Source organism: Lithobates pipiens, unplaced genomic scaffold (genome assembly GCF_037356315.1).
Source record: "Lithobates pipiens isolate NorthernLeopardFrog02 unplaced genomic scaffold, aLitPip1_a1.2 Scaffold_10, whole genome shotgun sequence".
Lineage (NCBI taxonomy): Eukaryota > Metazoa > Chordata > Amphibia > Anura > Ranidae > Lithobates > Lithobates pipiens.
In genome coordinates, this window is record NW_027507686.1 from 95,559,469 (window position 1) to 95,578,485 (window position 19,017).

The 19,017-nt window shown below is 45.1% G+C and overlaps 1 protein-coding gene and 1 long non-coding RNA gene across 8 annotated transcripts in view; one reads left to right on the plus strand and one right to left on the minus strand.

The window, feature by feature from the left end:
• Window positions 1–298: 298 nt before the first annotated feature.
• Window positions 299–17,296, minus strand: LOC143933865 (uncharacterized). Its single transcript, XR_013263155.1, has 3 exons — window positions 17,178–17,296; window positions 1,348–1,479; window positions 299–1,264 (listed from the first exon to the last, which is right to left on the minus strand). It is a non-coding gene; the product is annotated as an uncharacterized LOC143933865 (long non-coding RNA).
• Window positions 16,680–19,017, plus strand: part of EHBP1L1 (EH domain binding protein 1 like 1) — a 1,032,390-nt gene continuing 1,030,052 nt past the window's right edge. For 3 of the 7 annotated variants that reach the window (XM_077456900.1, XM_077456917.1, XM_077456908.1), the window contains exon 1: window positions 16,683–17,282. In XM_077456900.1, the coding sequence (XP_077313026.1) occupies window positions 17,179–17,282 (104 nt within the window). In that variant the 5' untranslated portion in view covers window positions 16,683–17,178. Of the gene's footprint in view, window positions 17,283–19,017 lie in introns of all 7 variants that reach the window. The other 4 variants (XM_077456944.1, XM_077456927.1, XM_077456951.1 and 1 more) reach the window with 4 other exon arrangements.

Here is a 19,017-nt window from a genome sequence, read left to right on the forward strand (position 1 = left end):
CACACACACACACACACTGTTTTTGTTGTTAATGTATGTAATGCATTAATGATAAAAATAATCATCCTTTTCAGCTCCATTAATTAATTGCTTTGAGTTCCTAAAGTGGTGTGATTGGGGCAAATTTTAGAGCACTGTGGGGGTTATTTACTAAAGGCAAATCCAATTTGCACTACAAGTGCACTTGTAGTGCAAAGTGGATTTGCCTCTGGTAAATACCCCCATTGTCACTGTAAACTACACCAACTTACTACAAAAACTGGTATTGAGCATTGAAAGAAGATGCCACACATTGTTGAGTATAAAACATTTTACTCAAAGCACATTCACATGTGTGTTAGAAAAGGGTTTTTAACAAACCAACATCTTTGGTGTATAACATTTTTGACAGTAGAAATATCCTTTTTTGGGTTAAACAGACATGTTTAAAACCATAACATACACAACTCAGGAACTTACAAAGTTCAACTTTGAAAAATTGAAGGCAATATGTGACATTAGTATGTCATAACTGTGTTGATTTTGCCTTGATCAGATGGGGTGATGTAACTCCTGTAAAAGCCAAATTTTGAAGATGCACACAAATTGGGAGAGAAAATGTGGATTTCCCTCCTGATCCCATGCCTAATGTCAACATGTGCTAGCTCCCATCATGGGGGATCGATGAACGTGTTTCAGGGATGCAACCCCTTCCTCTTATCGACTTGAGTTGCAAGGAAGGGGTTGCACCCACAAAACACGTACATTGATATCCCGTGATGGCGGATAACACATGTTGACACACTGGGGGTTGTTTACTAAAGGAAAGTGCACTTGGAAGTAAAGTCACTGTAGATCCAAGGGGGACATTCAAGGAAAATAAAAAAACTGAATTTTAGCTTGCACATGATTGGATGATAAAATCATCAGCGCTTCCACTCATTTCAGATCTACCCCTTAGATTTAGAGCGACTGCACGTCCCAGTGCACTTTCAGTGCAAAGTTGATTTGCCTTTCGTAAATAACCCCTACTGTGTACATCTTCAAAATTTAGGTTTCAAATGACTTTAAAACTTTTTTAAAATAAAAAAATATAATGACAAAATGTTAGAATTTTTGAGTGTTTTATATTCTGCCTAATGATGTTGTTGTCTTTTTTCAATATCATTGATGTTTTCCTTTATCTTCTCTAATTCCCAATTGCATACCATGATCTCCCCAATGAGGATGTGTGCACTTGCACTGGCGAAATGAGTTTCTTCTTCCACAACATCCACTACATCACCTAAAAATAAAACAAAACACACCATGTATTATAAATATGCATACATACCTCTATTACCTGAAGCTGTGGTCTCAAACACTGACCTGTAGTGGTCACTATTTTGCCCAATTCTTGAACCTCTCCCTCCACATCATCTTCAGGGTGTGTGGGGATTTCCCCTTTTTTAGGAGGTGTGGTGTTCTTGGTGTACTAAGATGTCTCAAGTTTTTTCTCCCCTATGTGAAGAAAAAAATAAGGTATACTTAGTATACAGATATTTGAGGCAAGAAATAGGAATATGAAACATTGCTTGGAAGTGTCATAGAAAATTTGTTTTTTTGGCAGAGTTCCAAGCTGAAAAGATGTTTTTTTTTTATCCCTTTCTAAAGCTGGAATACATACCCTTTTTGTTATTAAAGTTTCACAGATGGAGAGACCCCTAGTTTCCACTGGAGCAACTGCATGGGAGACCCTAAAAAGGGTGTTCTGGTGTCCCACCCTAGTGCTCCTGCGTCCAGATGCGGAAACAGTGGCTGCGTGTCCTCTCCTTACACTGAATTAAGTTTGCATTTCATTCTAGTTACAAACCCATCTAGACAACAGTGTACTAAACTTCTTATCATACAGATGCGCCTGAACAAATGTAGTTAACCTGCATTTGCAAAAAACATTGTATTAAGGGTCGAATGATATTTAGTGTGACCGAACTATTTTTAATGTGATTGAACGATGTTTAATGTGAATGAACGATGTTTACTGTGAACAACGATTACTGTCCCCACGCCATTTTAAAATTTACAACAGTAAAGAAAAGCACATGGAGCAGCATGCAAGTAATAATAATTAGAACATAAAATACTTTTTTGCAGCATGATCTTGATCGTTCTGTACTGATCCTGCTCCCTCAATTTGAGGTCTGACCATCTTTTCCTCATTTGCTTCTTTGATCGTCGTACCCCAAAATTCTTCTGCAGACTTTTCACAACTTTAGTCATGATTTTGGCCTTTCTCACATTTGGGCTGCTGTACGGTCCATATTTCCCGTCATGGTCGGCCCTCTTCAAGATATCCACTATCTCTACAAAGGACATATTTGACGCCTTAAATCTTCTCCTGGATCGGGACATTTGTGGCTCCGGGCTTTCCTCATCCTCCTCATTGCTGATAATATCATGCACCTCTTGTCTCTCTGACATGTGCTCTCCCACTGTGCCAAAAGAGAAGGGGTGGGGAATATACTATAAAGAAGGTCAGGGGCATAGTTTCACGCATGCGCAGTGTAGATAAAGCGTAACACCCGTACGTCGTACGTAAGATCTGTGATCGGAGGACGGAGTATTGCAAGCGCCGATCGTGCAAACAAAGGTACCATATTAACTTGGAGCATCAGTGGTTAGTGGCCTATACTGCTTATAGATTGAGGCCTATATTGGGACAAGATTAGGAGAGTTTAGCCTGACATTAGGGTTTGTCTTGTGTTGTGTCTTGCAGAGAAAATGGATAAATTTAATGACCATGACTTCCTCCCCAACTTTAGTGAAAAGTACACAGAGCTGCCCTGTCTGTGGCAAGTGAAACCAAGTAGCCAAAAAGGATTGGGACAAGAATGAAAAAAAATGCTGGGGTCAGAATGATGGTCTTTTCTATTTGTTAACATTCAATTTGCAACAGTCATGAGCTCAAAATTGTGTGTGATTGATGACCAAAAAAATAAAACTATGTCCCATTTTCATACACAGGAAAGTCTCAGCCAGGAGGAGGCTGTGGAAAGTGGCTGCCAGGAGGTGGCCAGGGAAAGTGGCATCCAGGAGGTGGTCATGCCCAGTAGCCTATCCGAATCGTAGGTTTCCTCCCCTCCTCCTTCCAACAAAAAGGCCCAGGAAGGGCAGGAACGTGGAGGAGTCAGTGTTTGGTTTGATTCGGCAGGCTACTGCGGCCCTCACAACCATCCCTAATGTCCAGGGGGCTTTTGACGGCCAGTAGGATGCAGGAAATGGAGGTAGGCCAACGCCTCATCAGTGAGGAGCTCATATTTCAGGTCTTGAATAAGGAGGTGAGGGGCGAACTCACCAAGAAAAGTCACGTATGTGAGTTGGACCATATTCCTCCAACTCCTGCCACAACTCCAACACCACAGCCACAGCCTGGAAGGAAGCATGGAAGGAAGTCAAGAGAGTGATTGCCTGGGCAGCCTTGGGACATATGTCATCTGCTGCTGCTCCCAATCTCTGAGTCCTGGATCATATTGTGCTCCCTATTAAATGGACTCCTCAGGTTACCAATTTGACCTGCCAAATAATTGATGTCTGCCCTGGGGTACAAAGGCTTCACCAATTTCAACAGTTTGTCCAGCATTGCCTTCTTTTTAGTTTGTTATGACCCCTAATAATATTTCTATTTTTTTTTTTTTTTTTTTTTTAATCCTTGGCTATGTGTTTTCGTTCAAAAAGGACAGTTTGTGAGTAGGCAGGTACATTTCAAAAATACAAGGGAAAGGGGAAAAAAAAGAAACACCAACCAACCTCTTTGAGGTTAAAAAATACAACATAATAATGGTGTTGTGGTAACTTGACACACAAAACGACAAAAAATATTATGGAGATCACTAGAAAAAAAAATTCAGGAGATGTTGATAAAAAAATAGATCCATATAAAAAAAATTATAAACATTATTCTGGATCTGGCAAAAAAAATAAATAAAGATTATTCAGGAGATCACGAGAAATAATAAAGAAATCAGTTTGTCAGAACTCCGTGTGAATATCTGCAGCAAAACAACTTCATTATTCTAGCATTATAAAGAAGAAGAGAATGCGCTGCATTAAAATATTAAAAAAATTGCAGCGTGACGAGTGTGCTATCTCCACTAGTTTTACCAGACCGAGCGCTTCCATCATGAACTTGATTCTGAGCATGCGTGGAATTTTGTGCCTGGGACTTGTGTACACAGGCTCGGAATTTCCGACTACAACGTTTTTTGCCTGAAAATTTGGGATCCTCTGTGTTGAAAAGGTTGAGAGAGGCAGCTCTATTAGTTCATTGAGTAATGACAGTGCTGATCAAAACGTGATTGCATCTGGTCCATGCTGGCAGTACAGGACAGAGAAGAAATTCTCAAACCGTTGGGGCTGCAGGAGCTCTGATCACTAGTATCGCTGGCAGTAAATACAGCAGGGACTGGGGGAGTGTGGAGGTGGTCTGATGTTTGGTTACCTTTACAGTTTTTCTATAAAGGTGAACAAACACTTTAAGGATGTCTACACTCTGGATGGAGAAGCAACAGAGACACCTTTGGACAGAAGCACTATTATGCCCCGTATACACGGTCGGATTTTCCAATGGAAAATGTTCAATGGGAGCTTTCTGATGGATATTTTGACCATTTGTAGGTTCCATTAGACATTTTCCATCGGAATTTCCATCACACAACACTTGAGATCTGGTTCTCAAATTTTCCGACAACAAAATCCATTGTCGGAAATTCCAATCCTGTCTACACCATTCCGACACACAAAGTTCTACGCCTCCTCTGAATCAAGCAGAAGAGACGCACTGGCTATTGAACTTCATTTTTCTCCGCTCGGCGTACGTGTTGTACATCACTGCGTTCTTGACGTGTGTATGCAAGACAAGTTTGAGCCAACATCCGTCGAATAAAATACATGGATTTTTGTCAGAATGTTCGATTGTGTGTACGGGGCATTAGTCTGGGCTGAGGGGGTAGTGTTGGTTGCACTAGCAGACTTAGATGGACTTGACTAACAAATTAAAGTTGAACTGCAGCTAACAATTTCTTTGCCATTACAGTAACATTTTTTTTCCCTTTTGGGATGAAGGTTTTACACTGTAAATGTAAATAAATGAAAGCTGATGATTGTGAACTCCTGTGATTTGTCCAAACACTATTATGGCTCATTTATAGCTTTCCTCTCTGAAACGCAATCCACTATTTTTTTATATATATATATATATTACTTTATTACGTTTTTTTACAGTACATATGAAACAATAAAAATAATAATAAAAAAAACACACACACAACCCGGTAAGCAACGGGGCATCAAAACAGAAATATAATAGTTCATCCCAACTCCAACCACCCTGCCCGACCGATTGCCAACATTTCACATTTCTAGAGATGCGCACCTTAGGAGGATTAGTTACATCCATACCATGCCCCCTACATAACAGATATCTATACTCCTGTGTGAATGAGGACACCATTATATGCCTCTTTACGGGGATTTTGTTTATTAACAAATAGCACAATTTACCAGCTCCATGTCTTATTTAACCTCATATACAGATGTACACCATCCTATTTAGCCTACTCTTTAAACTTTTTTTTCACAGCCTCTGGACCTATAAGTTGCTCTGTACAAATGTATGACTGAATTAACCAGTCCTTTCCAATACCACAAAGTGGGTGCTGTTGGTTTCTTCCAGTTCAATAGTATAGCCTTCCTACCATAAAACAGCCCAATATTCAGTAAAGTGTGGTATGCTCGGGATGGTACTACCTCCTCCACCAATCCTATTAAGCAGACCCAGGGTGTCAAATGGACTGGGATGCTGAGTACCTCCAAAAGGCATTCTGTAATACCAGAACAGAAAGCTTGAATCTGTGTGCAACTCCAAAAGACATGCTCTGAGTCAGCTGGGGAGTGGGACCATCTCCAGCACTGGCTGCTGGAAGATGGATATATGCAAGACAGCCTGGCAGGTGTAAAATACATGCTATGGGGGAACTTAAAGTGGATTAAGCGGTCCCTTGCAGACACTAAATATTTAAAGGGGTGATCCCACATATCTTCCCAGTCCCCCCCTTGTATATCAGTGATTTTCCTCTCCCACCGCTCCCTGCATTTGGATACCCCCTGAGGCATTTTTTTTGAAGAGAGATTTATATACTGAGAAAAAGCAATTGAACCTCAACTTCGCAAACTCCGCGCCATGTGAAAATAAATAAAAAAATACTATAAAACAATATAATAAAGAAAAAAACATACAAAAGAGCTGCACACTATTCAGATTTATATACTGTTGATAGAGGCTTGACCAACTCCTTCTCAGTCAAGAGTGTCTCTAGAGTTGATGGCAGATATTCTATTCTTTGGCCATTGAAATGCGTGGCGCAGCTGCAAATAGTGAAAGAAGAAGGAATTGGGAAAATGATGCCTGGTCTTCATCTGATCAAATGATCAAATGTGCTGAGCTATCCCTCTCTGGTAATGTCTTTCAACACCTTAACACCCCCACTTGCCCATATCATGGGATCTAGAAGGATGTAAAAATGCAGAAGATTCGGGTTCATCCACAATAGGGCTGATGGCGTAACTCCCAAATAACTGGGAGACAACAAAGTAGTGGTAGTTTCCCATGCCCTGATGGTCGCTTTCATCGAATTCGTTAAAGACAGGCAGGATTTTGGACCCCTGTAGAGCGCTACCCTCAAGCTCTCATAGGACCCCAAGTGTGCCGCTTCCATAACCATGGCAGTGTCCCCATTATCCCCAACAGCCATTGCCTAGCACATACCATCTGACCTGCCAGATAATTCTGCCAGTCAGGTAGTGCCAGGCCCCCCTGTCCCCATGGCTCCTGAAGAACTTTGATATTTATACGAGGTGACTATGGGTACCATATGAAAGACCCTATTATGCTGTTCAGTGTCTTAAAAAAGGTTTTGGGAATCCATAGAGGAGAGTGGTGTAAGAAATACAATATTACAGATAGAAACTTCATTTTTATGAGGCTAACCCACCTCAAAAAGGAGAGGGGTAGGCTCTTCCATGCCTGAGTCTTTTGTTTAAGTCTACTCACTAGTGGTAGGAGGTTTAGTGACATAGCCCTAAACATTGGCAGTTACTTTAACTCCGAGATAGGTAAATGAAGAGACGCACTGTAGTGGTAGTGTGTCCTCTAATAGGTTCCGTGCCTCAGGCCTAGTGGTAGGATTGATGACTTGCTCCAGTTCGCTTCTAGACCCGAAAAAGTGGCAAATTTGTCCAAGATCAATAAGGCAGCTCGGAGAGATGGCCCTGGATCTCTAAGGAGCAAGTCATCTGCATATAGCGCTAAACATTCTTTAATGCTCCCTACCTTGATTGCTCCCACTTATTCAAACTATCTAAGTGCCCTGGCCATGGGTTTCATCATCAAGGTGAATAGAAAAGGGGAAAATGGACACCCCTGCCTGGTGCTCCTTCCTATTGTGAAGAAATCAGAAACCATAATTCCCAGCCGAATTTCTGTTATTGGAGCACTATATAGCAGCGTGACCCAACGACGGAATCCAGGACCAAACCCCATGGCCTCCAACACCTTGGGCATGTATAGCCAGTCTACAGAGTCAAAGGTTTTTTTCAATGTCTATAGAGACAATGACCTTAGCTGGAAACTCTGCGGTCTCTAGCTGTAAATGTGCCAATAATCTCTGTAGGTTCGTATCTGTCGACATACCGGGCATGAAACTTGATCAATGTCCACCAGGGTCAAGATAACCCTGGCCAACCTTGATGCCAGCACTTTAGCAAGGATCTTCTGATCCATATTGAGTAACACTATAGGGTGATAAGAGGAGCACTCCAACAGGTCCTTGCCTGGCTTCAGTAGAAGTACCATATAGGCTTCCATCATTAAGGCCGGCAAGGCCCCCCCCCCCCCCCGTTTCCAACAGTGTGCAAAAAGTAGGATTAGCCTGTGGGCCAGCTGTGACATATATACCTTATAAAAATTAGCGGGAAATCCACCGCAATCTCCTGTGGTTTGAGAAAGAGGGATCCTCTGGCCCCCCGTGGAGTAGAGCTGCCTTGTTGCGCCATCCTTACTGCTGAAGGTTTGGTGCACTTTGCTGCTGGAACAGGAGTGGAGAAGGAGTGGGAGGGGCTATCCGCCATGCTTCCCTGGGAGCAGAGCTGTCTCTGTTCTAGAGGCGGCTGTAATTGCTGTATTCTCTGCTTTTTTGTTGCCGAAGATTGCATCTTACCATGCCCGGCTTTCTCCGCTAACGTGATGTCACTGACAGTGCTGGTGAGAGCCGGTCAATCGGCCATAATCAGGATAATGTACCGGAGCATAGCTGGAGCGCTGAGAAACCACATCCCGCCGCCATCACATCCAGCCACGCCCCCCAATGTGATCCACTCTTCATACGCATTTCACAGGCGGTTAGGAGGTGTTGTATTTCCTCCTCACCACCTGCCTTAACACCTTTATTTGTATACCTAGTAGACATTTGTTATGTTCATGTATTCTTATATATGTTCATTTGTCTGTTTATTTCTAGTTTTATCATATCATCCTATCCTTATATGACAACCACCTGTTCATTGTAATAAAGATCTAAAGTTAAAGACAGTCTGGTTATTGTAGGATTCAAGGTTTAAACTTGTGTGGCAGCACAGTGGTGTAGTGGTTAGCACTCTCACCTAGCAGTAAGAAGGGTCGCTGGTTCAAATCCCAACCATGACACTATCTGCCTGGAGTTTGCATGTTCTCCCTGTGCCTGTGTGGGTTTCCTCTGGGCACTCCGGTTTCCTCCCACTCTCCAAAGACATGCAAGTAGGTTAATTGGCTTCTGTCCAAAATTGGCCCTAGTATATGAATGGGGACCTTGGATTGTGGGCCCCTTGAGGGTAGGGGCCGATGTGAGTGTGCAATGTACAGGGATAGGGACAATTGTAGACACTCACTCAGGTTGAACTGGATGGACTGGTGTCTTTATTGAACCTAACTAACTATGAAACTATAAACTGTATGTTGAGCTACATAGGAGCAAACATGTAATGAGAACATAACATACACACATGGTGGATGGAGGAATCCTCCCTGCTGTGTTATTCCTGTATATTGTGACAGCAAGACTCCTCCATTGTCAATATACACTGTTAGGTGTTGCAGCACTGACTGAACAAAGATTTTCCAACAAACCAATTCTTGAAAAGTCAATCATTAGATCGATTTCTCACAAACGGCAATGGATGGATAAAAATTCGCCTGGTCTCTGCTGAACTGGCCAGATTTTGATCCTTCTACGGCCAGCTTAACATCAGTAGCGAGTTTACGAATTGGTAAACTACAATATGATACATTTTTTTGTTTTTGGGTTTAAGATTAGGTTCATACTATATGTGGATGCAGGACTGCATGTAATCACATGCTTTCCCACACCTACATCAAAAAAGTCCTTCTGTTAGCAGACCTGTGGGAATCCATACACTGGAAACTGCAACATGTTCTCCCGTGCTAGGAACCACATACCACTAGGGATGAGCCGAACACCCCCGGTTCGGTTCGCACCAGAACTTTCGAACGGACCCCAAATTCGAACGAACTTTAGAACCCCATTGAAGTCTATGGGACTCGAACGTTCGAAATTAAAAGTGCTAATTTTAACGGCTAATATGCAAGATACTGTCCTAAAAAGGGTTTGGGGACCTGGCTCCTGCCCCAGGGGACATGGGTCAATGCCTAAAATGTTTTTAAAAATGGCCGTTTTGGCGGGAGCACTGATTTTAATGACGATTAAAGTGAAAAAAAAAGGTGAAATATTCCTTTAAATATGGTGCTTGGGGGGTGTCTGTAGTATGCCTGTGAAGTGCCACGTGTTTCCCGTGTTTAGAACAGTCCCTGCACAAAATGACATTAAATGGAAATAACACCATTTAAAACTGCTTGCGGTTTTAATGTTATATCTGGTTCCTGCAATATGGTTGAAAATCATTGAGAAAAATGGCATGGGTAGCCCTCCCTGCCCATTACCAGCCTATTTGGGTCTTGTACGCATATTAAGGGGAAGCCTGTAGCCATATTAAAAAAAGGAAATGTGTGTGGCCCCCAGGCCCTATATACTCAGAACAGCAGTATACAGGCGGTGCAAACAAGACAGGGACTGTGTAGGTTTGTTGTGTTAAGTTGAATCTGTTTGTAATTTTCAACTGGTACATTTTTAAAGTGTAGCTCCAGTCAGAAAAACTATTTTTAAGCTTTTTGGAAAACATAGGGAAGGGTTATCACCCCTGTATAATTTGTTTTGTCGTCCATCTTTTTTCATCTCACTTGCTGTTGTCTCCTTCCGTTTGCAAGTAGGAGATGTTTGTAAGTTGGATGTTTGAAAGTAGGGGCCTGCCCTATATGCTCTGCAGAAATGGCGGAACAAGGTGTTGGTTTTGCCACAACATTGTAAGCCCTCAAAGTGACTCTTGGTGGGCGCTGGAGCACCCTGCTGTGAACGATTATATCAAGAATTGTAATTACATGCCATTGTTGAACAGTGGTAGAAAAATTGACCTTTGGTGGTTGTGGTGCTGGTGCCACAACATTATAAGTCCTCACAGTTACTCTGGGTGGGCACAGGAACGGGCCCTCCTGTGAAATATTATATCAAGAATTGTAATTACTAGTCCCTGTTAAACAGGGGCAGAAAAATTGGGCCTTAGGCACTGGTGCTGGTGCCACCACACTGCAACCTCTCCCATATACTCTAGTTTTATTGCAGGAATTAGCCCTGCTGCAAAGCATTGCATCAAAAATTGTAATTAAACGCCCCTGTTAAACAGGGGCAGAAAAATTGGGCTGATGGCATCACCCAGAACCAGAAATGTTCTTCCAACATATCAGCGGAGGAGGAAGAGGATAGACAATCAACATAACAGGACAGTCACTCAGCATCAGCATAGGCAGTCTTGAAGGGATGTGATATTTCAAAAAAAATTATTCGGTTACATCAGCTTCAGGTGCTTGGTAGCTGTGGGTGATCCAAGACTGATTCATCTTGATGAAGGTCAGTCGATCAACTGATTCGGTGGACAGGCGCACCCTGTGATCGGTAACAAAGCCACCAGTAGCACTGAAGGTGCATTCCGAAAGAACGCTGGATGCAGGACAGGCCAGTAGCTCAATTGCATACTGTGCAAGCTCTGGCCAGTGATCCATCCTCAAGACCCAGTAAGCCAGAGGATTTTCGGTGGGAAAGGTGTCCAAGTCTGACCTTGCCCCTAGGTATTCCTGCACCATGTAAATCAGACGCTGGCAATGGTTGCTGGAACCGATCATACCTTGGGGCTGCGGACTAAAAAATTGTCTGAAAGCATCAGTCAGACGGCCACCTTCTCCACCGCTCCTTCTGACCGATGCCTCAGCAACACGTTGTCCAGGACCAGGAGTTTGTAACCTCCCAGTCTCTGGGAACGCGTTGCACAGACCTTTCTGCAAGGCCTCCCGGAGATGTCTCATCCTCTGCTCCCTCTGCGATGGCAAGATAAGGTCAGCAACCTTACCCTTGTACCGTGGATCAAGGAGAGTGGCCAGCCAGTAATGGTCCCTCTCCTTGATCCGAAGAATACGAGGATCCTTCCGCAGGCTTTGCAGGATCAGGGAGGCCATGCAGCGTAGGCTAGCTGAGGCATTCGGTCCGGAGTTCTCTGGGTCACTAAGGGCAACATGATCCGCAGCTACCTCCTCCCAGCCACGTACAAGTCCACGTGTTTCTTGGGACTGTAAATCATCCCTACAAGACTGCTGCTGCTGAGTGCCAGCCTCCACCTCCATGCTGACACAATCATCCTCCTCCTCCTCTTCCTCCTCCTCATCCTCTTCCTGTGTGATGGGTGGCACAGCAGGAACACTGTCTGGATAAAGGGGGCCTTGAGAGGCAAGGAAGTCCTCCTCTTCCTGCCTCTGTTCTGCCTCAAGTGCCCTGTCCATTATTCCACGCAGCGTATGCTCCAAGAGGTGGACAAGAGGTACAGTGTCACTGATGCATGCACTGTCACTGCTCACCATCCTTGTGGCCTCCTCAAACGGTGACAGGACAGTGCATGCATCCCTGATCATGCCCCACTGGCGAGGTGAGAAAAAACCGAGCTCCCCTGACCCTGTCCTGGTGCCGTAGTCTCACAGGTACTCATTGATGGCCCTCTGCTGCGTGTGCAGCCGCTGCAGCATGGCCAACGTTGAGTTCCACCTGGTGGGCATGTCACATATAAGGCGGTTCTTGGGCAGGTTCAACTCCTTTTGGAGCTCAGCCAGCCGAGCACAGGCATTAAATGATCGGCGGAAATGCACACAGACTTTCCTGGCCTGCTTCAGGACATCCTGTAAGCCGGGTACCTGCCCAAGAACCGCTGCACCACCAGGTTAAGGACGTGAGCTACACAGGGCACATGGGTCAGTTGTCCCTGTCGGAGGGCGGAGAGGAGGTTGGTGCCATTGTCACAAACCACCATTCCTGGCTTAAGCTGGCATGGCATCAACCACCTCTCGGCCTGCCCCTGCAGAGCTGACAAAACATCTGCCCCAGTGTGGCTCCTGTCCCCCAAACAAACCAGCGCAAGCACGGCATGGCATCGTTTTGCCTGCGTACTTGCGTAGCCCCTGGAACGCTGGTTCTGAGGACAGAGCACTGGAAGAGGCCATGGAGGAAGAAGAAGAGGAGGGGGTGGAGGAGAGAGGTGTGTCACAACCAATAGTAGCATTTTGGAGGCGTGGTGGCGGAACAACCTCCAACACTACTGCACCTTGTCCTGCATCCTTCCCAGCTGCCAGAAGAGTGACCCAATGGGCCGTGAAAGACAGGTAACGTCCCTGTCTATGCCTGCTGGACCATGAGTCAGCGGTAATATGCACCTTACCGCTGACCGCCCTGTCCAGCGAGGCAAGGACATTGCCTTCCACATGCCGGTAGAGAGCTGGAATCGCCTTCCGTGAGAAAAAGTGGCGTTTGGGGACCTGCCACTGAGGAACCGCACATTGTACAAACTCACGGAAGGGAGCCGAGTCTACCAACTGAAAAGGCAGCAGTTGAAGTGCTAGCAGTTTAGCCAAGCTAGCATTCAACCGCTGGGCATGTGGATGGCTGGGAGTGAACTTCTTTCGCCGGTCCAGCAGCTGGGGCAGGGACATTTGCCTGCTATAATCGGACGTGGGTGTACTGCTAGCAGAGTGCCCGGAAGCATTTGGCTGTGACACACCTAATTCTACACCTTCATTCCTCTCAGAGCAGGTTTCAGAGAGGACTGAAGGTCTAGTGGGGTTGGAGATGCCAGCTGATGAGGAGCAAGGAGAGGTCCGCTTTGTTCTTTGGTGTGGGTCTTTGAGGTACGCTTGCCAACGAGCTGCATGGCAGGTCAACATATGTCTGGTCAAGCATGTAGTGCCCAAGCGGCTGATGTTTTGGCCACGCGAGATACACTTGAGACATATGTTGCAAATAGCAGCGGTGCGATCTGATGCACTCGTCTCAAAAAAGGCCCACACCAAAGAACTTTTAGAATAACGCGCAGAGGCAGCGCCCTGCACAGGCGGAGCTCTGCGGTGTGATTCAGTCGGTGTGCTGCCCCTAAGCTGGCCCCCGGAGGGCATCCTGCCTCGTTGGACATGTGCCTCCTCCTCCACCTCCTCCTCTCTCCTACCAGGCACCCACGTGGAGTCAGTGCCCTCATCATCCCCTCCCTCTTCATCGCTGTAGCAAACCTGGCAGTATGCTGCAGCTTGTGGAACATGACTGCCAGATTGCTGTCCGTCTTGAGCATCCCCTCTCTCTGCGCTCACGCTACTGCCTTCCTCTAGCTGAGTGTCATCATCAGAGCCTACAAAACACTGGGCATCCTCCTGGAGCATGTACCCAACACTGTGCTCAAAGAGTTCAGGAGACTCCTCAGGAGGACGTGGTGGGTCTAGGGAAGGAGTCACTGATGATGACATTGAGAGGAGGGAAGACGATGCATTGACAGCTGCTTTGCTAGTACCCTGAGACTGGGTGAGAGAGGATGAGGAGGATGAAGAGGGCTTGGTCATCCACTCTACCAAGTTGTTGGCATGTTGCGGTTCAACATGTCCAGCTGCCGAAAAGAAGGACAAGCGTGTCCCATGGTCACGTGCTGATGACAACGCACCGCGTCCACGACCAGCACTGTTGTCTCTAGACACAGAGCCTGCTTGCCCTCTTTTATCGGCTCGCGCCTGTCTGCCTCTCCTTGCTGGCCTTCCAGACATGGTAATGGCCTGAAGGGAGTTGGGTAAAACAGCAGTGTAATGGAGTCACACAACACCCACTAAGCCCTGCAGATGGCTCTATTAGAGAACAGCAATAAACGGTAGATACAGGTGTATATTGTGCTGGAGTCACACAACACCCACTAACTCCTGCAGATGCCTTAATTATAGAACACTAGAGATAAAGGGGTATACTATAATTGAGTCACACAACACCCACTAAGCCCTGCAGATGCCTCTATTAGAGAACAGCAATAAAGGGTAGATACAGGTGTATATTCTGCTGGAGGCAAAAAAAAAAAAAACACTAACTCCTGCAGATGCCTTTTTTATAGAACACCAGAGATAAAGGGGTATATACAGATGTATACTGTGCTGTGCTGGAGGCACACACAACTTCCAATAACTCCTGCAGATGGCAAGTGGGCTCAAATAGAGAAGAGCTATGTAGGTGGATATAGCGGTGTGTACTGGGTACAGAGCACGCAGACAGCACGCAGAAGCTCCTAACACTACTGACTGCAAGCTCTATTATAAAAGATGGATCACTAGCTATATAGGTGAGGTGAATATAGCAGTGTATACTGCGGTCAGGGCAAGCAGACAACAACAACTACAGAAGAGCAAGATCGAAAATCGGCCGATAACGACCGGTGTGTACTGTGTTGAAGGTACACAGAACACCCACTAACTGCTTCAGACGGCAACACACTACACTAGGCTGCCGCGCTGGCGGCCTTATATAGTGTGGGGCGTGTACTACACAGCCTGAGCTATGATTGGCCACAGGCATCATGCCTGTGGCCAATCATGGCTCTCCTCGCTGCTGGTGCTGTGATTGGCCAAGCATGCGGGGTCACAGTGCATGCTTGGCCAATCATGAGCCAGCAATGCACTGCGATGATGCAGTGCATTGTGGGCCATGAGCGCCACACGAATTTGGCGCGAACGGCCCATAACGTTCGGAATTCGCCGAACGGGCGAACAGCCGTTGTTCAAGTCGAACGTATGTTCGACTCGAACACGAAGCTCATCCCTACATACCACTATGTAGGGACTTTTTTTCTTGTGTGTTCCATAGGTACATCACCCCCATTAAAATAAACTGGCTGCTGTGCCTGCTAGGGAACAAACATAGCATGACCATAGCCTGAAGCTGCAGTCACACTTGAGCAGAGCAATTTTAGAGTCATTTTCAGGCTCTTTTTTGTTTTTATGTGTTTTTGTAAATGCATACGAGCATTTTAGAAATGTATTACAAGCATTGTATGGCTGAATTTGGATCGCATTCAGACCAAACTCACACAGGACCCTTTTTTTTTTTTTTTTTAGTCTGCAGCAGAATCAGATCGCATGGGTGTTAACACCCATGCAATCCGATTCCTGTCCAAATTTGCAGGGCTGCTGCATTGCTGTAGTGCGACTTGAAGTAGCATCAGATATGAATGTTACTCATTGGAAATCATGGGGTATAGCTTGTCATGCGACTTTTCAGTCCCATGTCGCAGGACAAGTCGCACAAGGGTAAAAGGGGTATTAGTAAATGAGCAGAAGCTCTGCTGACTTCCATCATCCAATCATGTGCAAGCAAAAATGCAGTTTTTTTTCCCATTTTCCTTGCACGTGATTGGGTACCATAGGTGTGTACAACCTATTGCATTAGGGTGTGCACCCCAAAGCTCAAACACATATGTGTGCATGTGTATATATAAGGATGGTGTCAGTAGGGCAGTGTGTCAGTGGTTTTTAGGTTTATTTTATTTTTATTATTATTTTATTTTTTTACAATTATTATCGGAGCCCCGTTAGGGGGCTTTGGTGAAATATCAGGGGGGTCCAAACAGGGGGAATATCTGCGCCACGGAGGGTGACTAGGATGTGCCTAGGCAGTCAAAGCTCCATTCCTGAACGCTGAAGAATCTCGTTCAGGAGGGGAACTTTTGGGCCTAAAAAAATGGCAAATGCTCTTAAAAGTGGATAAACGCATCTAAAAGTGCCTAAACACTAGGAATGTATAGCACTTCAGAGTTTATTAATTTCAATGACCAGAATAAATTAAAAATCTGGCCAATTAAATAAATAAATTCCCAAGCACCAAGTGCTGCTAAACTTGCCTACACTGGTTTGAAAAAATGCGGCTTAGGTGATTTTCTCCTGTCAGGAGAAACAGCATTTACAATCAACTAGCATGCATGAAACCTAATACTGCTTTCGGTATTCAGAAACAGGACTTATAAAAAAAATAGAAAAAAGTCACGTCCCTCCTGCATGGTTATGTTGGGAAAGGCAAACTTTTATTTGTAAACTTCAAGAACATGTTTTGTATTGGGTAGAAGGAATGTAAGCTGCTGAGGTAAGACAGAATATGTGTGATCTGCTTTACCGACTGAGACACACAGTGATTGTATATATAGATATAGTACACACAGACACTCCCTCTCCCCTCCTCCTCCTTGTAAGAAGTTTTACTTCTGCTTAGCTGAGGGGAAGAGACGGCAGATAGACAAGATATAGAGAGGAGCAGAGACAGTCGCACAACCCAGAGACTTTGGACTGGAGAGTGCTGAAGAGAGGCAGGGTGTGAGGATTGGACACAGCAAAGAGACTTCCCATTACTGAGCTGAAACGAAAGAAACTGTCAGTGACAACCCACAATATTCCCTGTGGTGACCCCAGGACTGAGGAAGGACCCAAAAAAGTCCTGCAGAATACACAAAGTAACAGCGTGAGATATTAATTTAGAGAAGAAGCTGCAGCAGACGAATGACTTTAAAACAAATTCAGTGTATGGCATAGACCTGAACAGCCACTGAGAAGTCATACAGGAAGGGAGAGGCAAGAAGAGAGAACTCGCCTGAGTCATCAGCCAAGAGACAGTCTGACTTCACACATCACCATGCTAGACTGTCACTGAAAGAGAGAGAGAGAGAGAGCTCACCATGACTTCAGTGTGGAAGAGACTGCAGCGCACCGGGAAAAGGGCGTCCCGCTTCCAATTTGTGGCCTCTTACCAAGAACTCATCTTAGAGTGCACCCAGAAATGGTGAGGAGACATATTTGTGTGAGAGGTGTATGTGGAGCTGTGCAACAACTGTCTGTAGTCAGCCTTTCTTAACCTTTACAACACGGACAAATCCTTGAAATAACTTTCTGGGCTCAGGGGACCCCTGATAATATGTACAGCTTACTGTACTTTAGTGAGGTGGCCAGTCCACTTGAGTAACACTCCTGACATTTGTGGCCGTTGAAAGGCATCCCCCCCTTCTTTAAAGCAGACCTCTACTTAAGAGCAAAAGTTCCCCTCGCCCTCCTCCTCCCCTGCTACAGTAAAAAGAGAAAAAAAAAAATAGGTGTTTTTTTTTTTTTGTTTTTTTTTCTGGGAATATATACCTTCTTCTGATAGATACCTGTTTCCATTTTCACAGTTCTTGCCTAGGTGAGAATTATGTAAGGTTAGCATGCCCCCTGCCCACCCTCAATCTCCTGAGACCACGTCACAGTCCCAGAAGGCTCTGGACCAGTCTAAAAGCAACAAGCAACCATGCACATGCACAGTGGGGAGCCAGCTGTGACATCCTGTTGTCTCACAGCTGGCACATTCAAGATGGCTGCTTTGGGGACCGAAGCCTTGCAAAGGATCGGTTTCAGGGACAATATCACTGGATCCCTGGGCTTCTAAATGTCTGTTAAGACAGCAGGTTCAATATCTGAGGCTGTTGACTTTAAACATTTTTTACAACAGAGCCGAAGTTCCTCTTTAGGGCCTGTTCACACTGCTGCGTAGTGTGAGATTTAATGTGATTCGCACCACACTTCAGTGCAAATCACATGCAATGCAAATTCAGCCATACAGATAGTATGGCTGAATTTGGATCGCATTCAGACCAAACTCACACAGGACCCTTTTTTTTGGTCTGCAGCAGAATCAGATCGCATGGGTGTTAACACCCATGCAATATGATTCCTGTCCAAATTTGCTGGGTTCCCGCATTGCTGTAGTGTGAACTGAGTCTTAAGGTGACCATACAATATGATTGTACAATCTCCTTTAGCTCTACCATCAGCTGTGTAGTACAAGGGCCCACTTGATATGATGCAAATTAAATGGATTGTTTATGTCCACGTATTATGTAGTTTTGGTAAATCTAAAGGAGATTATGCAATCAGATTGTATAGTATATGGCTAGCTTTAAAATTTACCAAAACTACATACAGTGCCTTGCAAAAGTATTCACCCCCCTTGGAATTTTTTGTGTTTTGTTGCCTCACAACCTGGAATTAAAGAGGAAGTAAACCCTGATGAGTTTACTTCCTCTTTCATTCCCTGAAAAGGTAAAGCATAATGGACTACTATGCATCGCATAGTAGTCCATTATGTGTCACTTACCTGACACAGGATCCAACGAAGTCACCGCTGTCCCCTGTAGTCCGGCGCATCCATCTTCTCGGTGGGTCTCACTGCTTCGCAGCTGTCATTCGGCGAAGCCGCAATGACGTCACTCCCGCGCATGCGCACGGGAGCCACCACTTGCGGCATATCGCCGTTGACCGCGGTGCGCTCAGTGCGCCTGCGCGCCGCTGTCTACGGCGCATGTGCCGTAGACAGCTGTGCCTGTCTTTCGGCAAATATCTCCTAAACCATGTAGGTTTAGGAGATATTTCTTGGACCTACAGGTAAGCCTTAATCTAGGCTTACCTGTCAGTCAAAGTTGGTTGTAAGGGTTTACAACCACTTTAACATGGATTGTTTGAGGATTTGCATCATTTAATTTACATAA